Below are 16605 nucleotides of genomic sequence, written 5' to 3' on the forward strand. Positions count from 1 at the left end.
CTAGATATGGATTGATTTATGGCTTAAGACAGTTAAATAAGATATTAATTGAATAAAAATTAATTATAGGTTTGAATTTAATAAGAAGATGTTTGTTTATATATTAATATGTTTGTTGTGGATATAATAATTTTGGGAGGAGGTTAAAGGAGTTTGACACAGATATTGAGGGAGTGATAAATTACAAAGTATAATAGAAATAGAAAGGTACTTTTTTGTCTTTGTTTTTTGTTTTCTCTTTTCTTCTTTGAATTAATATTTCTCTTATTAGAAATGATAGCTATTTTGTAATGGAAGAAGAAGAATAAAAAGAAGAAATGATATTAATAAATGTTTATTGAGTATGTTAAGGAAAAAGGGAATGGGGAGACACCCGAAGTGTTAATTATGTATTTAGATTAGCAATATGGAAGATAGTAACTGAAATAGTAAAGCTTAATATAGGATTTGGATTTATTTAGATGAAATATTACTGATTAAGAAAAAAGGAATGATATTAATAATTGACTATTGATTGTGTTAAAGAAAAAGGGAATGGAAAGACATCTGAAGTGTTAATTATGTATTTATATTAGCAATATGGAATATAGCAATTGAACTAGTAAAGCTTAATATAGGATTTGGATTTATTTAGATGAAATCTTATTGATGATTGTTTTGACTGACTTAGTTGTATTGAAATACATTAACCTGAATATAATATATTACTAGAGGGAATAGAGAGGGGTTCTTTTTTAACTTTTTTTTTAATGATTTAATCTGAACTTTATGAGTTTGACTTTGTTTTTGGACAATTGATTGCCCTGCCACCACAGTGATTCTTAAGCACTTATTTGTAAAATGAAAAAACTAATAAAACTTGTTTTTTAAAAAATAGTTAAACAAACTATTGATATATTTTAACTCTCTTCTCTTCCCTTAACCCTGTTACTCTCACAGCTCTGATATATTTATTGACAGATAGGTGATACATACCAACCTCCAGGCACCCTCCAATTCCAATAAGAAGCCCAGCTGAATGGTACAGTGGCAGTGGAATGTAGATGATGTCCTTGGCATTGATGTCACACAAAGTGAATATGTTGGCTACCATGAGCAGCTTCATTTGGTTGATGATAGCAGCTTTTGGTAATCCTTAAGGGAAAAGGAAGGAAGCATAAGGAAAACTCTAGCTATGGGGCAGCACTTTTTAATCTTGACCTCTTTCCCAAAAGCTAAACTGCATCTGTCCTAATTACTAATTGAATGGGAGACTACCCGAGCTATAAACTAATCTTGGAATGTGACCAAAAGATACTGGAAGACATTAGCAAACTACTTCTGTAAGTTGCTAAGAAAACAACAAGTATGCATCCATACAGTCACCAGGAGTCAAGCTTAGCTGAAAGTAGATTTGATAATGCTTTAATTAACTTCACAAATATATAGTCATTTAACATGTTGTGGGTAACTCAAAGCCACAGCCTATTGATGATGATAATAATGATAAAAATAGGCTTTATGATTTTCTGGGGGAGGGTTCCTCTTGTTTTGAGGGGGATTTTTTCTGCAAAATTTTCTGAGTTTTTTTGTAAGATAGATTTTTAATGAATTATATTACACTAAGCCTATTTGAAGTCATGGATTGTGTTTTTGTATGTTTCCTATCTCAGAATGGCAGAAAGCAAGTAGGTAGAGATTATTTCAAAAGTTGCAAAAAAGAGTTTCAGATACAGTCCTGGACTGTAGGTTGCAATTAAGATGAGGCTATTTTTCACTTGACATAATGCACATCTGTTTCATTCTTCTTTAATATGCATCAGCTATTCTTCAGATGGAGAGATATTCAGACTTTCTCTTTAATCCTTTAAACATACAGTACATTCCAAAATTGTTCCTCCTTACCTGTGGTCCCAGAGGTAAAAATGTACACAGATGTAGATTTAGCTGTTATATTGGCTCTGTAAGAAGCAGGCACAGGTTCCTCTGAGGTCAGTTCAACCTGTCCAAGTAGCGCTTCCACACCATCAGAGGGGGAATTGTCACTAAGATAGAAAACTTGTACCCCTTCATCCTTTAAAACAGGTAGAACATCTTCAATGGCATTTTTAAAATCTGAAAACAAGAATGAAGATAGAGAGCTTTAATTGAATCTTATTTCCTATTCTTATTTTGTGGGTTGCATTATTCCGCACATAAGCAAGCAATAATGAATTAAAATTCCCTTTGAGTTGAGCTTGATTGCTGTTTTCTTCCTAGCTTATGAATGAATCATGGACAGATTCTTGATTTTAGTTGTTGGTTACAGGTAAGTCAATTAAAATATTTCTGAATTGCCTTTCTAGATATTAAAATGTCTAATTGCTTCTTGACAGAATCACTCTTGCAGTTTAATGAGTTAGGAGATTCAGGCTTCTTTTTCATATATGTTTCATATAGTGTTTCACTGAATTAGAATCAAGATTGAAAAGCTTTTAAGGACATTATCAACTCTATTGGTTTATTTAATTCTGGTTGCCCTTTCATTCCAACAAAATGAATTATAATAAACTTTCTCAACTGCAGGAATGTTTATTCTCTATTTCCATTCTACATTTATGGAAGCGCATTACCTTTTTTTTTTTTTTTTTACAACATTGGGATTATATGGCAGTATTGTAGAAATGTAATTCCACCACTTCAGTAAATCCATAATCTCTGGCCAGTCTAATTGCAAAGAGGTTCCCAGTAGTTAAGATTCATAGATAATTCTAAGAGATGGCAAAGTATAAGGACATTCCTCTAAATTATTTTTTATTCTCCAACTACCAGATGAATTTTACATTAAAAGCATTACACAGTTCAGTTTTTACTTTATGTTGCTATATTTTGAATTATTTTAAAATGTGTTCAAAATTAAGGAAGTTTAGGAGCTTTCCTGCATTAGATATTGACAGTCATTCAGAAGATCTACCCTTCTAGTCCTTAGGCAATGATCTGGGCAACCAGGTCTTGCAGGAAGCACCAAATCTTCCTCCTTCATCTGCCATAGTCCTGCTGTAATATATTGCTATTGGAACCTTTATAACACAGCATTGCCATCACCACCCACCCACTTTCAGGGAGGTGACCAGACCAAGCTGGTTTACCAGTGGCCTATTCCTACACCCAGTGAAGAGACAAAACAGGTCCCTGTATTTAAAGGAAGGTGAGAGTAGATATGTCATTCCTGAACCAATCCTTAAAGCTATGGCATGCTTCTACTTTGATCTCCAAAACTGACATTACTTTGAAGTATGGGAAGGACATGTAGGAACATGAATGATCTGTGGAGAAGTTGAGAAACATACTTTCTCAGGGAAGAAATTCTAGTTTTGTCAACAACCAGCAGTAGCCCAGCTTCAGGGAAGAAAAGAGTAAGACAAGAGTCTGTCAAGCTGTAGCAAGCCAGGATAAAGAATAAAGAAAGAGAGGGGCAAACATGCTGATTGGTGGCAAGTAACTGTTTTAAGAGGCTCTATCTTATTATTCCACTAATAAATTTTTTCATCCATGTCATGTTTTGCACCTGAGCCTAAATCTTGTCAAGACAGACCAAACTGAGAATTTGGAAATATGTCCTGACTTCCTGTCAGTACGTTTGATATCAGCATCAGACTGCAATCCCTTGAAGCAGCAATATCTTTTCCTAATACTATTCTTCACAGCTCATCATTTTCAGAATATTCATTTTCTGATCTATAAAGACAACACATTTTATTAGCCATAAAGCACATATCATAGACATGAGAGTTGGATCAACATGATATTATAGTGGAAGGAACTTAAATAATTACACCAAGGACTATTGCTCCTTGAAGTGGCACATCTTCTACAGAGCTTATCAAAGAAGGTGAGCCCAATCTGTAGAGAAGGTGCTATTCGCTTACTGCAAACTGCTCACCTAAAGCCTTGTGTGAAGACACTTTTCTGAGCCAGGAGGCTCTGACATTTGCTTTGGGCCATGTCAAAGCTGCCCATCTGAAAGCATTTCAGATAATGCTAAGAGAGAAAGCTGAGAGGAGCCCACAGTATTGGTCCAAAGTCTTTCAAGAACACTCAAATTACTTCATCAAATGATTGTTGGTTGCTTTTTTTCCCCCACTGGCAGGTAATGTGGGATGGAAGGAAATGCAGGTAAGGGGATTGACTAATTGTCCAATAATCTGGATTATTCCAGATTCAAGTGTGAAGGGCAGCACCAGTTGCCTGCCTTATCACTGAGGCAGAACAGGGTCAGAGATAGGCCTCTGCAGAAGGTACCCACAACAAAAGCAAATAATGGCTGTGATGGAATGGTCAAACCTCTATTCTTTTTAAAACATGCATTCAATGGATGTAAGAAGGAATCAGCAAAGGAAAATATTTGTAGCTCAGGGTTCAGATGAGGGGTCTTTGGTGCTCTCTGAACTTGATTGTTTTCTTGTAGACATTTTATTACTAGGTAACATCACCATTGTTAGTAGTGGAAGTGTGCCTGCAGGCAATGTTTTTCCTATTTGTGTGCTTTCTGAAGTGTTTGATACCCATATGTGGTACCAATAAAGGAGAATATTTGTAACCAGAGGTGTCCTTGGTGCTCCCTAAGCTTGGTTGTTTTCTTGCAGATACTTCATTACTCAAACTAGATAACATCATCAGTGCTACCAGCATTGCTGAGTAGCACTAATAATGTTACCTAGTTTGGGTAATGAAACACCTGCAAGAAAACAACCAAGCTCAGAAAGCACCAAGGACCCCCTCAAGAAGGAATCAGACTTCAGTCTCTTAGTCACATCCACCATTTGATTTTGTTAGTGCCTATGGATACCCCTAAGCTAAGCCATCAGGGCAATGCCATTTATGTCAGTGTATTTATCTCCTGATTCAAGGCTTGAAGGAATGAAAGCTAATACGATCATGAGGAAGAGTCCTAACTCTAACAAAATTGTTATCTGCTGAAAAAGCATCAGGGACATTGCATAAGGGACCTCACATCAGGGACTTTCACTTGTCAAGAATGAAAAGAAAACAGGATATTTTGCATCTTGCAAGAATAATTTGCTTTTTTATTAAAGCAAAAACAAAAAAACCCAACTCCATGCACCATAACAAGATTAATTATTTCATCTCTCTTGTATTTATATGCATACATCCAGAAACCTGGGAGTGGGTGAGTGGTGGTTCTCACCATTGGGAAACTGACATGTCCGCAAACTTTCCAAACATCATGGACTAAAAAGGAAAATTGCTTCATCCAGAGTTTGAGATATATCCCTGCTCTGCCAGAAATACATCAATTCATCTAACCAACAGAAGCAATAGCAAGGGTCTACACAGTTGGAGCACTGATGCAAAGAGTGCATAAGCATCACCCTGAGGAGTCTCTGTCTCTCCCTCAAGCAGGCAATGAGAAGAATTTAACACAGCAGAAAAATGTTGTCAGAACATGTTTGGACTATAGTTTCTTGCAAATAGCAAATGAATCATTATTGTGGTAATGGTCTGTTCAGATGAGCCTCCAAAATATTCTTAGGTGTTTTTTTTCTGTTACGTTCATTCCCCCTTTCTTTTGGCATTCAGTTCAAATATTAAAGTTGCTCTCTTTTCAGACAAAAATGTTTTCTAAATTGCTTTCACAGTAATTTATTTCCTCCCTCTTTCTGGGAACCTCACTGCTTTGGGGGCTTTCCCCCATGAGCAAAAAAATATGAAATAAGGGGATAGAAGACAAAATTTAAATTACTGAATCATTTTTTTAAAAAAATACCAAATATTTTGTTAGCTAACTAAGGTTTTGAATTCATAGCAGCAGCAGCAGCAGCAGCATGCTGCACAAAACTTGGAAGTGAGCAGATAGCTCCTGAAATCAGTTCAAACCAGGGTAAAAGAGAAAACTTCACTTGATCTGCATTAGTTTCTGCCACAAAACTGAGATTTAGGAGTATATGCTAGGCAAAGTGAATTAATTCGAACTGTAAGTAAAATTCAATTTCTAGAATCTCTGCCTTTGAGACTAGCAAAAATTAAGCTATAGACCTTTGACTATACCTCAGCTTGAAATCAGTGTACCATATAATCTTTTTTTTACAACTTTACAGTATCTGTAAAGATTAACATGAAACAAATGAAAGTGCTGTGTCAGAGATATGTGCATAATACAAATGGGCTCATTAAAGCAAACAAGGTCAAAGATCACTGAGATTCCCTCCTCTCCAGGGAGCTGAAATCAAGCAGGCTTAGACTCATAGTGCAACTATATATTTCATGATCAGTGGACATAACTGATTGGTTTAGCTCACCTGGAGTTGTCAGAAGCACTTTGGCATTGCAGGTTCTCAACACATGCAACAAAGATTTTAATCGGATGTTATAATTGATGCATGCCATGGAGCAGCCAATCTTCTCCAAGCCCATCCAAATCCAGATATAGGCAGGGATATTCTTCAAGAAAACAGCCATCGTTTCCCCTTCTTTCAGCCTCACATAGTCCTTCAGTACTCTGGCCATTTGGTTGCTACGTCTGTCAATGTCCCGATAGGAATAAATTTCATCTCCAAAGAGAATGAAAGGCTTCTCTGGATGTTTCAGGACCTTGTCTAAAAAACAGTCCAAAAGGGTGAATGGTGGATTATGCTGTAAACGCTTTTGGGACTTGTATCCTGTCCGCAAGAGAGAGAAAAAGAAGCGCAGGTCCAGCCAAAGATAAGGGAAAAAAATATTGGCCAGCAGAGGGAGAAGAAACAAGATCCCCAGCAAAATTGTATAAAAGTCAAGCATGTCTACACACTGGTCAGAGATCCAGCACTCTGAAAGCAACAGGCACACACTGGCAGTTGTATAGAACGAAGACAAATACCTTAGCAATGAAGGGAGAATCTTGCTCCTCCCCCTCCACCTCTTCCTCCTCCTTTGCAGGAATGTCTTTGGGTGCCTGCCAGTAAATTTTAACCCACATCAAATGCTTTCTTCTAGTTCATCTGCCCAGTGCTGATGTGGTTCTACTCCTCTGAGGGTTAAAACAAAGCCTGAATGAAAATGCCCTGAGTAATTAATGGAAATCTTAACAACTCACATTTATAATAGTTTTCCATATCTTCATCTCTCCAAAAATCTTGAATGCATTTCAAGTACATTACAAAAAATTTCATCCAGTTCCTCCTGCACATGACAAATAGTGAAAATGTTCCAACAGGTTTTGCTATCTATTATTTATTAATGCTAATTCAAATAATTAATTTTGCAAAATATATGTGTTTTTTAAGGTAAAATACAGGTAGTTCATAATTAGGAACATAATTTCCATTGCTAAGCAAGGTGGTTGTTGTATCCAATTTTATGACCTTCTTTGCCACTATGGTTATGCAGATTGTTGCAATTGTTAAGTGAACCATGCAGTCATTAAGCATATCCAGTTTATCCATTCATTTTGCTTGTTAAAAGCAGGCTGGGAAGGTCACAAATGGCAATCACACGAACCTGAGACATTGCAGACATCATAAATACATGCCAATTGCCAAGCATGCAAATTTTGATCATCTAACCATGGGGATGCTATGACAGTCATAAGTACAAGGATTGGGTGTAAGACATTTTACAGAATAACAGAAGGAATTGACCTTGGAGATTCAACCTCTCTACTCAAGCAGGAAAAACTATACCATTTCAGGCAAATCAAAATTGGATGCAATATTCTAAATGTGGCCTTATCAAGACACTATAAAGTGGTACTAATATAGGTAATCCTCAACTTACAATCACAATTGAGCCCAAAATTTATGTCGCTAAGTGGGTTATGTTGTTATGTTGTTAGGTGGGTTTTACCCCATTTTACAATCTTTCTTGCCACATTTGTTAAGCAAATCACTGCAGTTGATAAGTTAGTAACACAGTTTTTAAGTGAATCTGGCTTCCCCATTGACTCTGCTTGTCAGAAGTTTGCAAAAGGTGATCACATGACCCCACGACACTGTGAGCAGCATAAATGTGAGTCAGTTGTTAAGCATCCAAATGAAAATCATGTGACCATGGGGATGTTGCAATGGTCATTGTGAAAAATGGTCACTTTTTTCAGTGCCGTTGTAATTTCGAACAGTCATTAAGTGAACTTTTGTAAGTTGAGGACTACCTATACTAAGGTGACCAACCGTCCTCCGTTAGGGAGGACAGTCCTCCTTTTGTGAGTTCTGTCCTCCCTTGAAAAGTGTCCTCCTACATGTCCTCCTTTTCAATATTTGAAGACTAATCTGCAGGGCTTTTTTTTTCTCATAGAATGCTCAGAACAGCATTCCAGCACCTTTTTTTGATGTTTTTTTTCAACTTTTGCATGAGCTGCGCTATTCCCCCTATTGGCTTTTGAAAGCCAATAGGAATTGCTGCTGAGCACGCCAAAACACCCAGCCGGCAAACTTTGCACATGTAAGTTGTCTGCAGCGAAGACAAATTGGCAGGAACTTTGCACCCTTCCCCGCTACCCAACTACACCATCTCCTAGTTAGTCCCGAAGATACCTGGAGGAGACTGGAGTGGCAATGCCACGGTAACTTTCTCTTGATCTTCAGCCCTGCTAGGGCAATAATGGCTGCAGGTGCAAGAGGCAGGGTGGTGAGGCTGCTGCAGGTGGGGGTGTGAGGGGCGGCGGTGCCCCCGTGCTATGGGAGCCACAGGGCCTGCTCTACACAGGGCTGTGCAGGGTGGTGGTGGTGCTGGCGGGGCGGCTGCAGGTGGGGTGTGTCAACGGCGGGCTGCCCCCCCGGGGCCGGAGCCGGCGCAGCTGGTGCTTTGGGAGCCACGGGGCCCACTCTACACAGCGGGGCAGCAGTGCTGGCGGGGCGGCTGCAGGCAGGGGCACGGCATGTAAGCATAATTACAATATAAAATATTATTGTTACAAATGTTTTTTATTATGCATTTATCATATTATAGTGTATTCTGTATTATTGTTGCAATGAATAAAATGTTTCTTTCATTTACAATATTTTTTCTTCAATTTATTTGTGTCCTCCTTTTCATTGTAAAAAAGTTGGTCACCTTACCTATACTTCATGTCATCCTAATTCTATCCCTCTGTTAAGGCAGCCTAGGACTGCATTGGATTTTTTGGCAGCTGCAGCACACTGCTGGCTCATATTTTAAGTGATTGTCTACTGGGACTAAGAATCTTCTCAAAGTACCATCTATTCTATATCTGTGTATTGATTTTTCCTGCCTAAATGTAGAGCCTTGCTTTTTTCACCATTGAATTTCATTTTTTTTTTATATAGGGCCCAGTGTTCAAATCTGTTGAGATCCTTCTGTATCACTTAAATATGAGGCAGCAGTGTGCTGCAGCTGCCAAAAAAGCCTACACAGTGCTGGGCTGCATTAACAGAGGGATAGAATCAAGCTCACATGAAGTGTTAATACCACTTTACAATGCCTTGGTAAGGTCACACTTGGAATACTGCATCCAGTTTTGGTCACCACGATGTAAAAAGATGTTGAGACTCTAGAAAGAGTACAGAAAAGACCAACAAAGATGATTAGAGAGCTGGAGACTAAAACATATAAGGAATGGTTGCTGGAATTGGGTATGTCTAATTTAATGAAAAGAAGGACGAGGGGGGAACATGATTGCAGTATTCCAATATCTCAGGGGCTACCACAAAGAAGAGGGAGTCAAGCTATTCTCCAAGACACCTGAAGGCAGGACGAGAAGCAACAGATGGAAAATGATCAAGGAGCAACCTAGAACTAAGAAGAAACTTCCTGATAGTTAGAACAATTAACCAATGGAACAACCTGCCTCCAGAAGCGGTGAATGCTCCAACACTGGAAGTTTTTAAGAAGAGATTGGACAGCCATTTGTCTGAAATGGTGTAGGGTTCCTGCCTGAGCAGGGGATTGGACTCAATGACCTCCAAGGTCCCTTCCAACTTCATTATTATTATTGTTGTTGTTGTTGTTGTTGTTGTTGTTGTTGTTATCTTTTACCCTATCTTCTGGAGTATTGGTTATTCCTGCCAGCTTGGTGTCATATACAAATTTGATGATTTCCCTTTCTATCCCCTTGTCTAAATCATCAATAAAGATATTGAAGAGTACTGGGCCTAAGACAGAGACTTGGGGTACCCCTCTGCATACTTCCCTCCATGTAGACATAGTTCCATTAAGGATTATATATTAGTGCAGTTGGTCAGCTAGTTATGAATCCATCTGAGTTGGAAGCTGTTTAATCCACATTTTTCTATCTTAGTAGTAAGTTGTGGTCTACTTTATAAAATGCCTTCCTGAAGTCTAAGTAAATATATCCACAGCATTTTGCTAGTTCACTAATTTTGTCACATTGTCAAAGAATGCACTAAGACTTGTCTGGCATGATCTGTTTCTCACAAACCCATGTTGGCTTCTGGTTATGACCTTACTTGCCTCTCGGTATTCACAGATTTGTTACTTGATTATCTTCTCCAGAATCTTCACAGGTATTGATGTCAGGCTGATAAGTATGTAGTTTCCTGGATCCATTTTTTTTTCCTTTTTTGAAGATGGAAAACACATCAGCCCTTTTCCAGTCACCTGGAATTCCCAAGTGCTTAGGATCATTGAAAGATAGGTGTTTTTTTTCCCCAGTGTTTTTGTAACTCGTTAAATGAATAGTTATAAATTGAGGACTACATATATTGTCTTATAGTCCTCTATGGTTGAAATCTTTATGCTGTAATTTTAAGCCCTTTTTAAAGGTAAAATATTTTTAGTTATTTATTATGGACATTTCTATCACACCATTCCAAAAAGTTATAAGTGGCATATGGAAGAAAGATTTAGAAAAGCAACAGACAAACAATGTCTAAATTATCACAGCACAGTACACAGGGACAGACCTCAAATTTAATATTCCCTGCATACTGTCTCCTAAAGCAGCTTTTCATTTCTCTATGGAAGCTCGCTAGGGATACTGGTGGTCCATATGTACATACATAGATCTATACATATTTTGCATATAGTATGTTTAAATGTGTGTTATGTATGTGTACTCTTTGAGACCAAGCAACTAAATTTCATTTTTAATGTGTGCCATTGTGCCCACAGTAAAAATGACAATAAAGGTTATCTATCTATCTATCTATCTATCTATCTATCTATCTATCTATCTATCTATCTATCTATCTATCTATCTATCTATTTATCTATCTATCTATCTATCTATCTATCTATCTATCTATCTATCTACCTATATACCTATCTATCTATCTATCTATCTATCTATCTATCTATCTATCTATCTATCTATCATATACGTGGTGGCACACTGTTCCACAGAAAGAGTGACACTACTGAGAAAACCAAACTATGGGTCCCTGAAGATGAAACTTAGAGATCTTACAGGACAGGCAGACTCATTCCTGGGGAAGTGATCTTGAAGATAATCAGGCCCTGAGCCATGCAAAGCTATAACCAGCCCCTTTAATTTCACCCAGAAGCCAATAGGCAGGTAGTGCAACACACACACACCTGGAGTATCAAAGTTACATAGACAAATCTAGATATTGACATTGCAATTCAAATTGCTGCATATTATCCCAGTTTAAGCTTTGGATAACATTCAAAGGCAGCACATGCAAATTTCAACTGGTGAAATGTCAGAGGCATGCATGAACATGTGCAATACCCCCACGTCCACAAAAGCTTAACCAGCACCCACGATATAATTGTGAAATTTCGTTTCCCAGAAGCAGATTACAAATTGTTCCAACAATTATCATGTCAAATTAAACAGCAGTGGGTGCAGACTTTATATCACTTCAACGTTGTCAAACTGATGCGAAAAATACACTGTCAGTCACTAGAGGGGCATATATTATTATTTTCATTATATAGATTATGTAATCATAGTCAAATGTGGCTCTAAGTTCATGCCTTGGTATGCTGGACCCCAATGAAATACCAGGCCAAAATAATTTAATTTACAATTTATTGGGAATGTTCCAAGATAGAGGAATTCCCTTTTTACAAAAAAGAAAATGTGGAATATAGACTTACATTTCTTTTTATAGTTTGAGCAACCAAGATACTTCAGAGTAAAACCTGACTGGATTAGGAAAAGTCTTCCGTGAAATCCAATAATACATAAACATAAGAAGTGAAAATTGCATTGTATTCTGAATAAAAAGAGCATTGTATTCTGAATAAAAGTAAAAGCAACATTTATCAGAGAAAAACATCAGAATGAGTAAGGTTAAAAATACATTCAGAGTGCTTTTCCCAACACTGGGCTCAAATACTTGCTTTATTCAGTGAAAAAAAAACAAGCTTACTTTATTTACAATGTATCAAACACTAAAAGAAAAGGCTTTTTTACATTCTTCTTGAAGGTTAATGTTTATGGAAAAATATTTGAAATACTTTTGAAAGGAAAAGAGAAATAAGGCTAATTAAAATACAAAAAAAACATGTTAGTTAACCAATGAAATAGTACCTCAAAAACCATATTGCAAGTATTACAAAATCCATACTGTGGGGTACTCAGAAGCTAGTCATGTATTCTGTGAGTGAAATATAAATATATATCTCTCCTATGAATGTTTCTCCTAGAAAGAAGTCAGGCTCCATTAAAATAGCTCAGACTGTACAAAGACAATACTCATTATCTGATGAATATGCGTGTGTGTTTTCCAGAACAGCTAAAGGTGGAACAAAATTTTATTACACAGTCATCACTGAGGCATTTTCCTAATAAAGGAAGTATTCTAAACAAAGGATAAGTATATAGAATTTCCAAATGGATATTAATTAACTGGTTAGAAGATAGTTTAACATACACGATTTAGCAGTTTATCTTGAAGTTTAGGACATGCACATATTTAAGTGATTTGGGTGCCCCCCTATTTAGCTAGGAGGTTAACTGGTGCTTATCTCTCTGCACAGACTGGGGTAAGATGCTATAATCAAGAATGCACTTCATTGTTTTATCCAAGTATAGATACCAAAAGCACAAAGATTTAAGTCTTCCCCACACTATTTTATTTATTAAATTTCTACACCATCCATCTCACCTAAGTAATTCTAGATGTTTACAACAGCATAAGATATATTATATAATATATATATTACACACAGACATATGTATGCATGTATGTATATATGTGTGTATGTATGTGTATGTATATATGTGTATATGTATGTTTATATATACACACATACACATAGACACATACCGATATATGTATATATACACACATATATACATATATTCATACATACACACACACACACACATCTATATATATATATATATACACACATATATAATATGTATGTATGTAAAAGTTTCTCTGTCAACCATATCCAACTCTAAGGCATGGTGCTCATCTCTGTTTTTTGGCTGAGAGAATCAGCATTGTCCAAAGATAGTTTACATCTGGAACCCAGGCTGTCAGCTCTCCAGTTGAAAAGTTCAGTATCTTTAATCACTGAGCCATCACACACACACACACACACACACACACACACACACACACACATATATTCTGAGGTTTTCGCGGGTGTTTGTATGTAGGTCTTTGGTTATTCGGGTTTTCTCCCGCGTAAAATTGGAAGTGTCTTGGCGACGTTTAGACGAAGTCCCATTCGTCATCTTCAGGCTGGTTTTTTCAGCTTCGTGCTTCGAGGAGCAATGACACCAGTCTGAAGATGACGAATGGGACTTCATTGAAACGTCGCCAAAACACTTCCAATTTTATGCGGGAGAAAACCCGAATAACCAAAGACCTACATATATATATATATATTACTGGCAGTAATGAGATAGTGGAAGGAACGATCCGGAAGAACCATAGAAGGAGGCGTAAGGAGAGTAATAAAGAAACATCTGGAACACTAATTAACCGGCCGGGACCGGTGACGCGGTCCATGAGCCAGGTGCAGATGCCAGCAAAACCCATTCAAGTCATTATTGTTTACTGGCTCCTTAGCCCTGATGATATTTGGAGTTTCCAAACGAAAGCTTGGCAGCTTTTAGTAAAGTATATTTTTATATTTATACTCTCCTGGTGTTTGTATTTTATTTGTACCATAGACATGCCCAGCAGTCGTATTTTTATGCATATATATATATATATATATATATATATATATATATATATATATATGGTGAAGAAATAAAATGAACACCAGGGTAATAAAAACTGTAAAAGTTTTTAATTAATTAAAACTATAAAAGTTTAATTAAAAGCGCCAAGCTTTCGCCGTCACCTGCCGGCATCTTCAGGGCTAGCGCGCCAGAGAATGAGGAAGTCCTTTATAGGCGTGTCAAGGTTTGCGCCCGGCTCCTTGATCTTGTTATCGGGCCTGATTGATTCAATTGCGTACGGTTAACCTGTTTTTCCTTTCTCTTTTTGGTTACATTTCTATCTTCATCCATCCTTATTTCTCTCAACCTTGGGGTGGTTGGGTGGCAACTCCAGTTGTTTCGGTTGTCTTTGCATTCTGACCTCCCCCCAGGTTCAGGTGGTAGTGCACATTCCACGTTCCTTTCACAGCCATGTCCTACCCAAGTGTATTGGCGAATGATAACACCAAAGGGGGCCGCCTACTTAGGGAGGCATGGCTCTCGGATAATAGATCTATTAATAGACATGTCGACCTATGCCCGGCATACGTGGCTTTAAGATCATGGAGCATTAATAATCAGCGGCAACACCCCCGATGGCTTAATAATAATCCCGGTGATACCAAAGAGGAAGGGCAAACTACCCAACAGACCTGGTGCAATCCGGAGGAGGAAGGGCAACTGCGGGACACCCCGACCACCCCGGTGAGGCTACCGCAATCCCAGAGGACTAGGGGGGTGGTGGAAACTGAGATCTGGAGTTCTGATAGTGAGAACGAGATGAAGGAGGATACGGCAGGTGGAGGCACGGGGGAATCGCCAAACGCAACAGCTCGCCTGCGCACTAAAAGAAACATCGTGGCCGGTCCGGAAGGGAGGAGAAGACCCCCTCGCGCAGCCAGAGCGATCAGATCCAGGGGGGGTAGATCACGGGACATGGCCAACGATGAACCCCCGAGCACCGCCAGGGAGGAGGGGAGAAGATCAGAGAACGGTGGAGTGCGAGGGATTGAGTCATCACGCCCCCTACCCAACGATCCCGAGGACTCCCATGGAATGCACATGAACACCAACAGTGCAGAAAGGGGGAGAGCTGAAGAGGAACGTTATGACAGCCAGAAGGAGCGTGATTCGACTACCACACACACACACCCCGGACCGAGTACCCGAAGCAGGACGCGCGCAGGACAGCTGGGTATGGCGATGACCAGGAAACGACCCCTCCACCCTGCTGAACACCCCCCTACGCCGTATTTGACTCGTAACAGCTCGCAAGACCATCCGGATGACGGGCGCACCAAAAATGAAAGTATTGGGACTAAAAAGGAAAGTTACTTTAAAAGGAACAATTGGGTAGGACATGGCTGTGAAAGGAACGTGGAATGTGCACTACCACCTGAACCTGGGGGGAGGTCAGAATGCAAAGACAACCGAAACAACTGGAGTTGCCACCCAACCACCCCAAGGTTGAGAGAAATAAGGATGGATGAAGATAGAAATGTAACCAAAAAGAGAAAGGAAAAACAGGTTAACCGTACGCAATTGAATCAATCAGGCCCGATAACAAGATCAAGGAGCCGGGCGCAAACCTTGACACGCCTATAAAGGACTTCCTCATTCTCTGGCGCGCTAGCCCTGAAGATGCCGGCAGGTGACGGCGAAAGCTTGGCGCTTTTAATTAAACTTTTATAGTTTTAATTAATTAAAAACTTTTACAGTTTTTATTACCCTGGTGTTCATTTTATTTCTTCACCATGTATACCCCCAGGGTTCATATTTTTAACCTTTTTAATCATATATATATATATATATATATATATATATATATATATATATATATATATATGAAATTGCTCTTCTAAAATTGGTAGGTTGGTAAATAAAGGAAGAGATTGTAGGAAGAAAGCAATTATGTTTGAAAAGGTTAGCAGTAAAAGAAAATCAAACTGCCAAAGAACACGGTAGCTGGATACCATTAGCAACCTGAACATATAAAAACTCAAAGAAGTAGCGCAAAATCAGAAGATGCGGAGAGACCTCACCCATAAAATTGCCAAGACTCGGATATGACTGAATAGATGATATCATCATCATTTACATTAATTGAAAAGGCATATAATGGAGAATACATATCAAATTTATTTACACTTCTATCCAAAGGGGCTCTTCTACAATATTTATAAAGAACTGAAAATTCACTTGAGTGGAGAAGCTGAGAAGCAGTTTGGACAAACCCCAAAAAGGAGAAAGGTGGTAGAAAAGAGAAAGGAGAAAAGTAGATTGATAGCTATAGCAAATATTAATAGAGATATTTTGGAAGGGTAGTGGAAGAGAATTACTTAGTTCTCTGACAATTCATTCAATAGTTTTAAAATTTTGTACTAGAATACAATAGAATAGAGTTGGAAGGGGCTTTGGAGGTCTTCTAGTCCAGCCCCCTGCTCAAGCAGGAGAACCTATACCATCTCAGACAGACTATTGTCTAGTGAGTCTATTCTTAAAAATCTCCAGTGATGGTGTGCCCACGATTTCTGGAGGCAAGC

The 16605-nt window shown here is 38.3% G+C and overlaps 1 protein-coding gene across 3 annotated transcripts in view; it reads right to left on the reverse strand.

Moving 5' to 3' along the window:
• The window catches only part of LOC120314557 (very long-chain acyl-CoA synthetase-like), a 30931-nt gene extending 23868 nt beyond the window's left edge, over positions 1-7063 (reverse strand). The window contains exons 1-4 of one of the 3 annotated variants that reach the window (XM_039357794.1): positions 7052-7063; positions 6279-6575; positions 1885-2094; positions 976-1134 (exon numbers count right to left, since the gene is read on the reverse strand). In XM_039357794.1, coding sequence (XP_039213728.1) covers positions 976-1134; positions 1885-2094; positions 6279-6486 — 577 coding nt within the window. In that variant the 5' untranslated portion in view covers positions 6487-6575; positions 7052-7063. The other 2 variants (XM_039357793.1, XM_039357792.1) reach the window with 2 other exon arrangements.
• Positions 7064-16605: the final 9542 nt, after the last annotated feature.

This window comes from Crotalus tigris, unplaced genomic scaffold, assembly GCF_016545835.1.
Source record: "Crotalus tigris isolate CLP2741 ecotype Arizona unplaced genomic scaffold, ASM1654583v1 scf7180000018954.1357295, whole genome shotgun sequence".
NCBI lineage: Eukaryota > Metazoa > Chordata > Lepidosauria > Squamata > Viperidae > Crotalus > Crotalus tigris.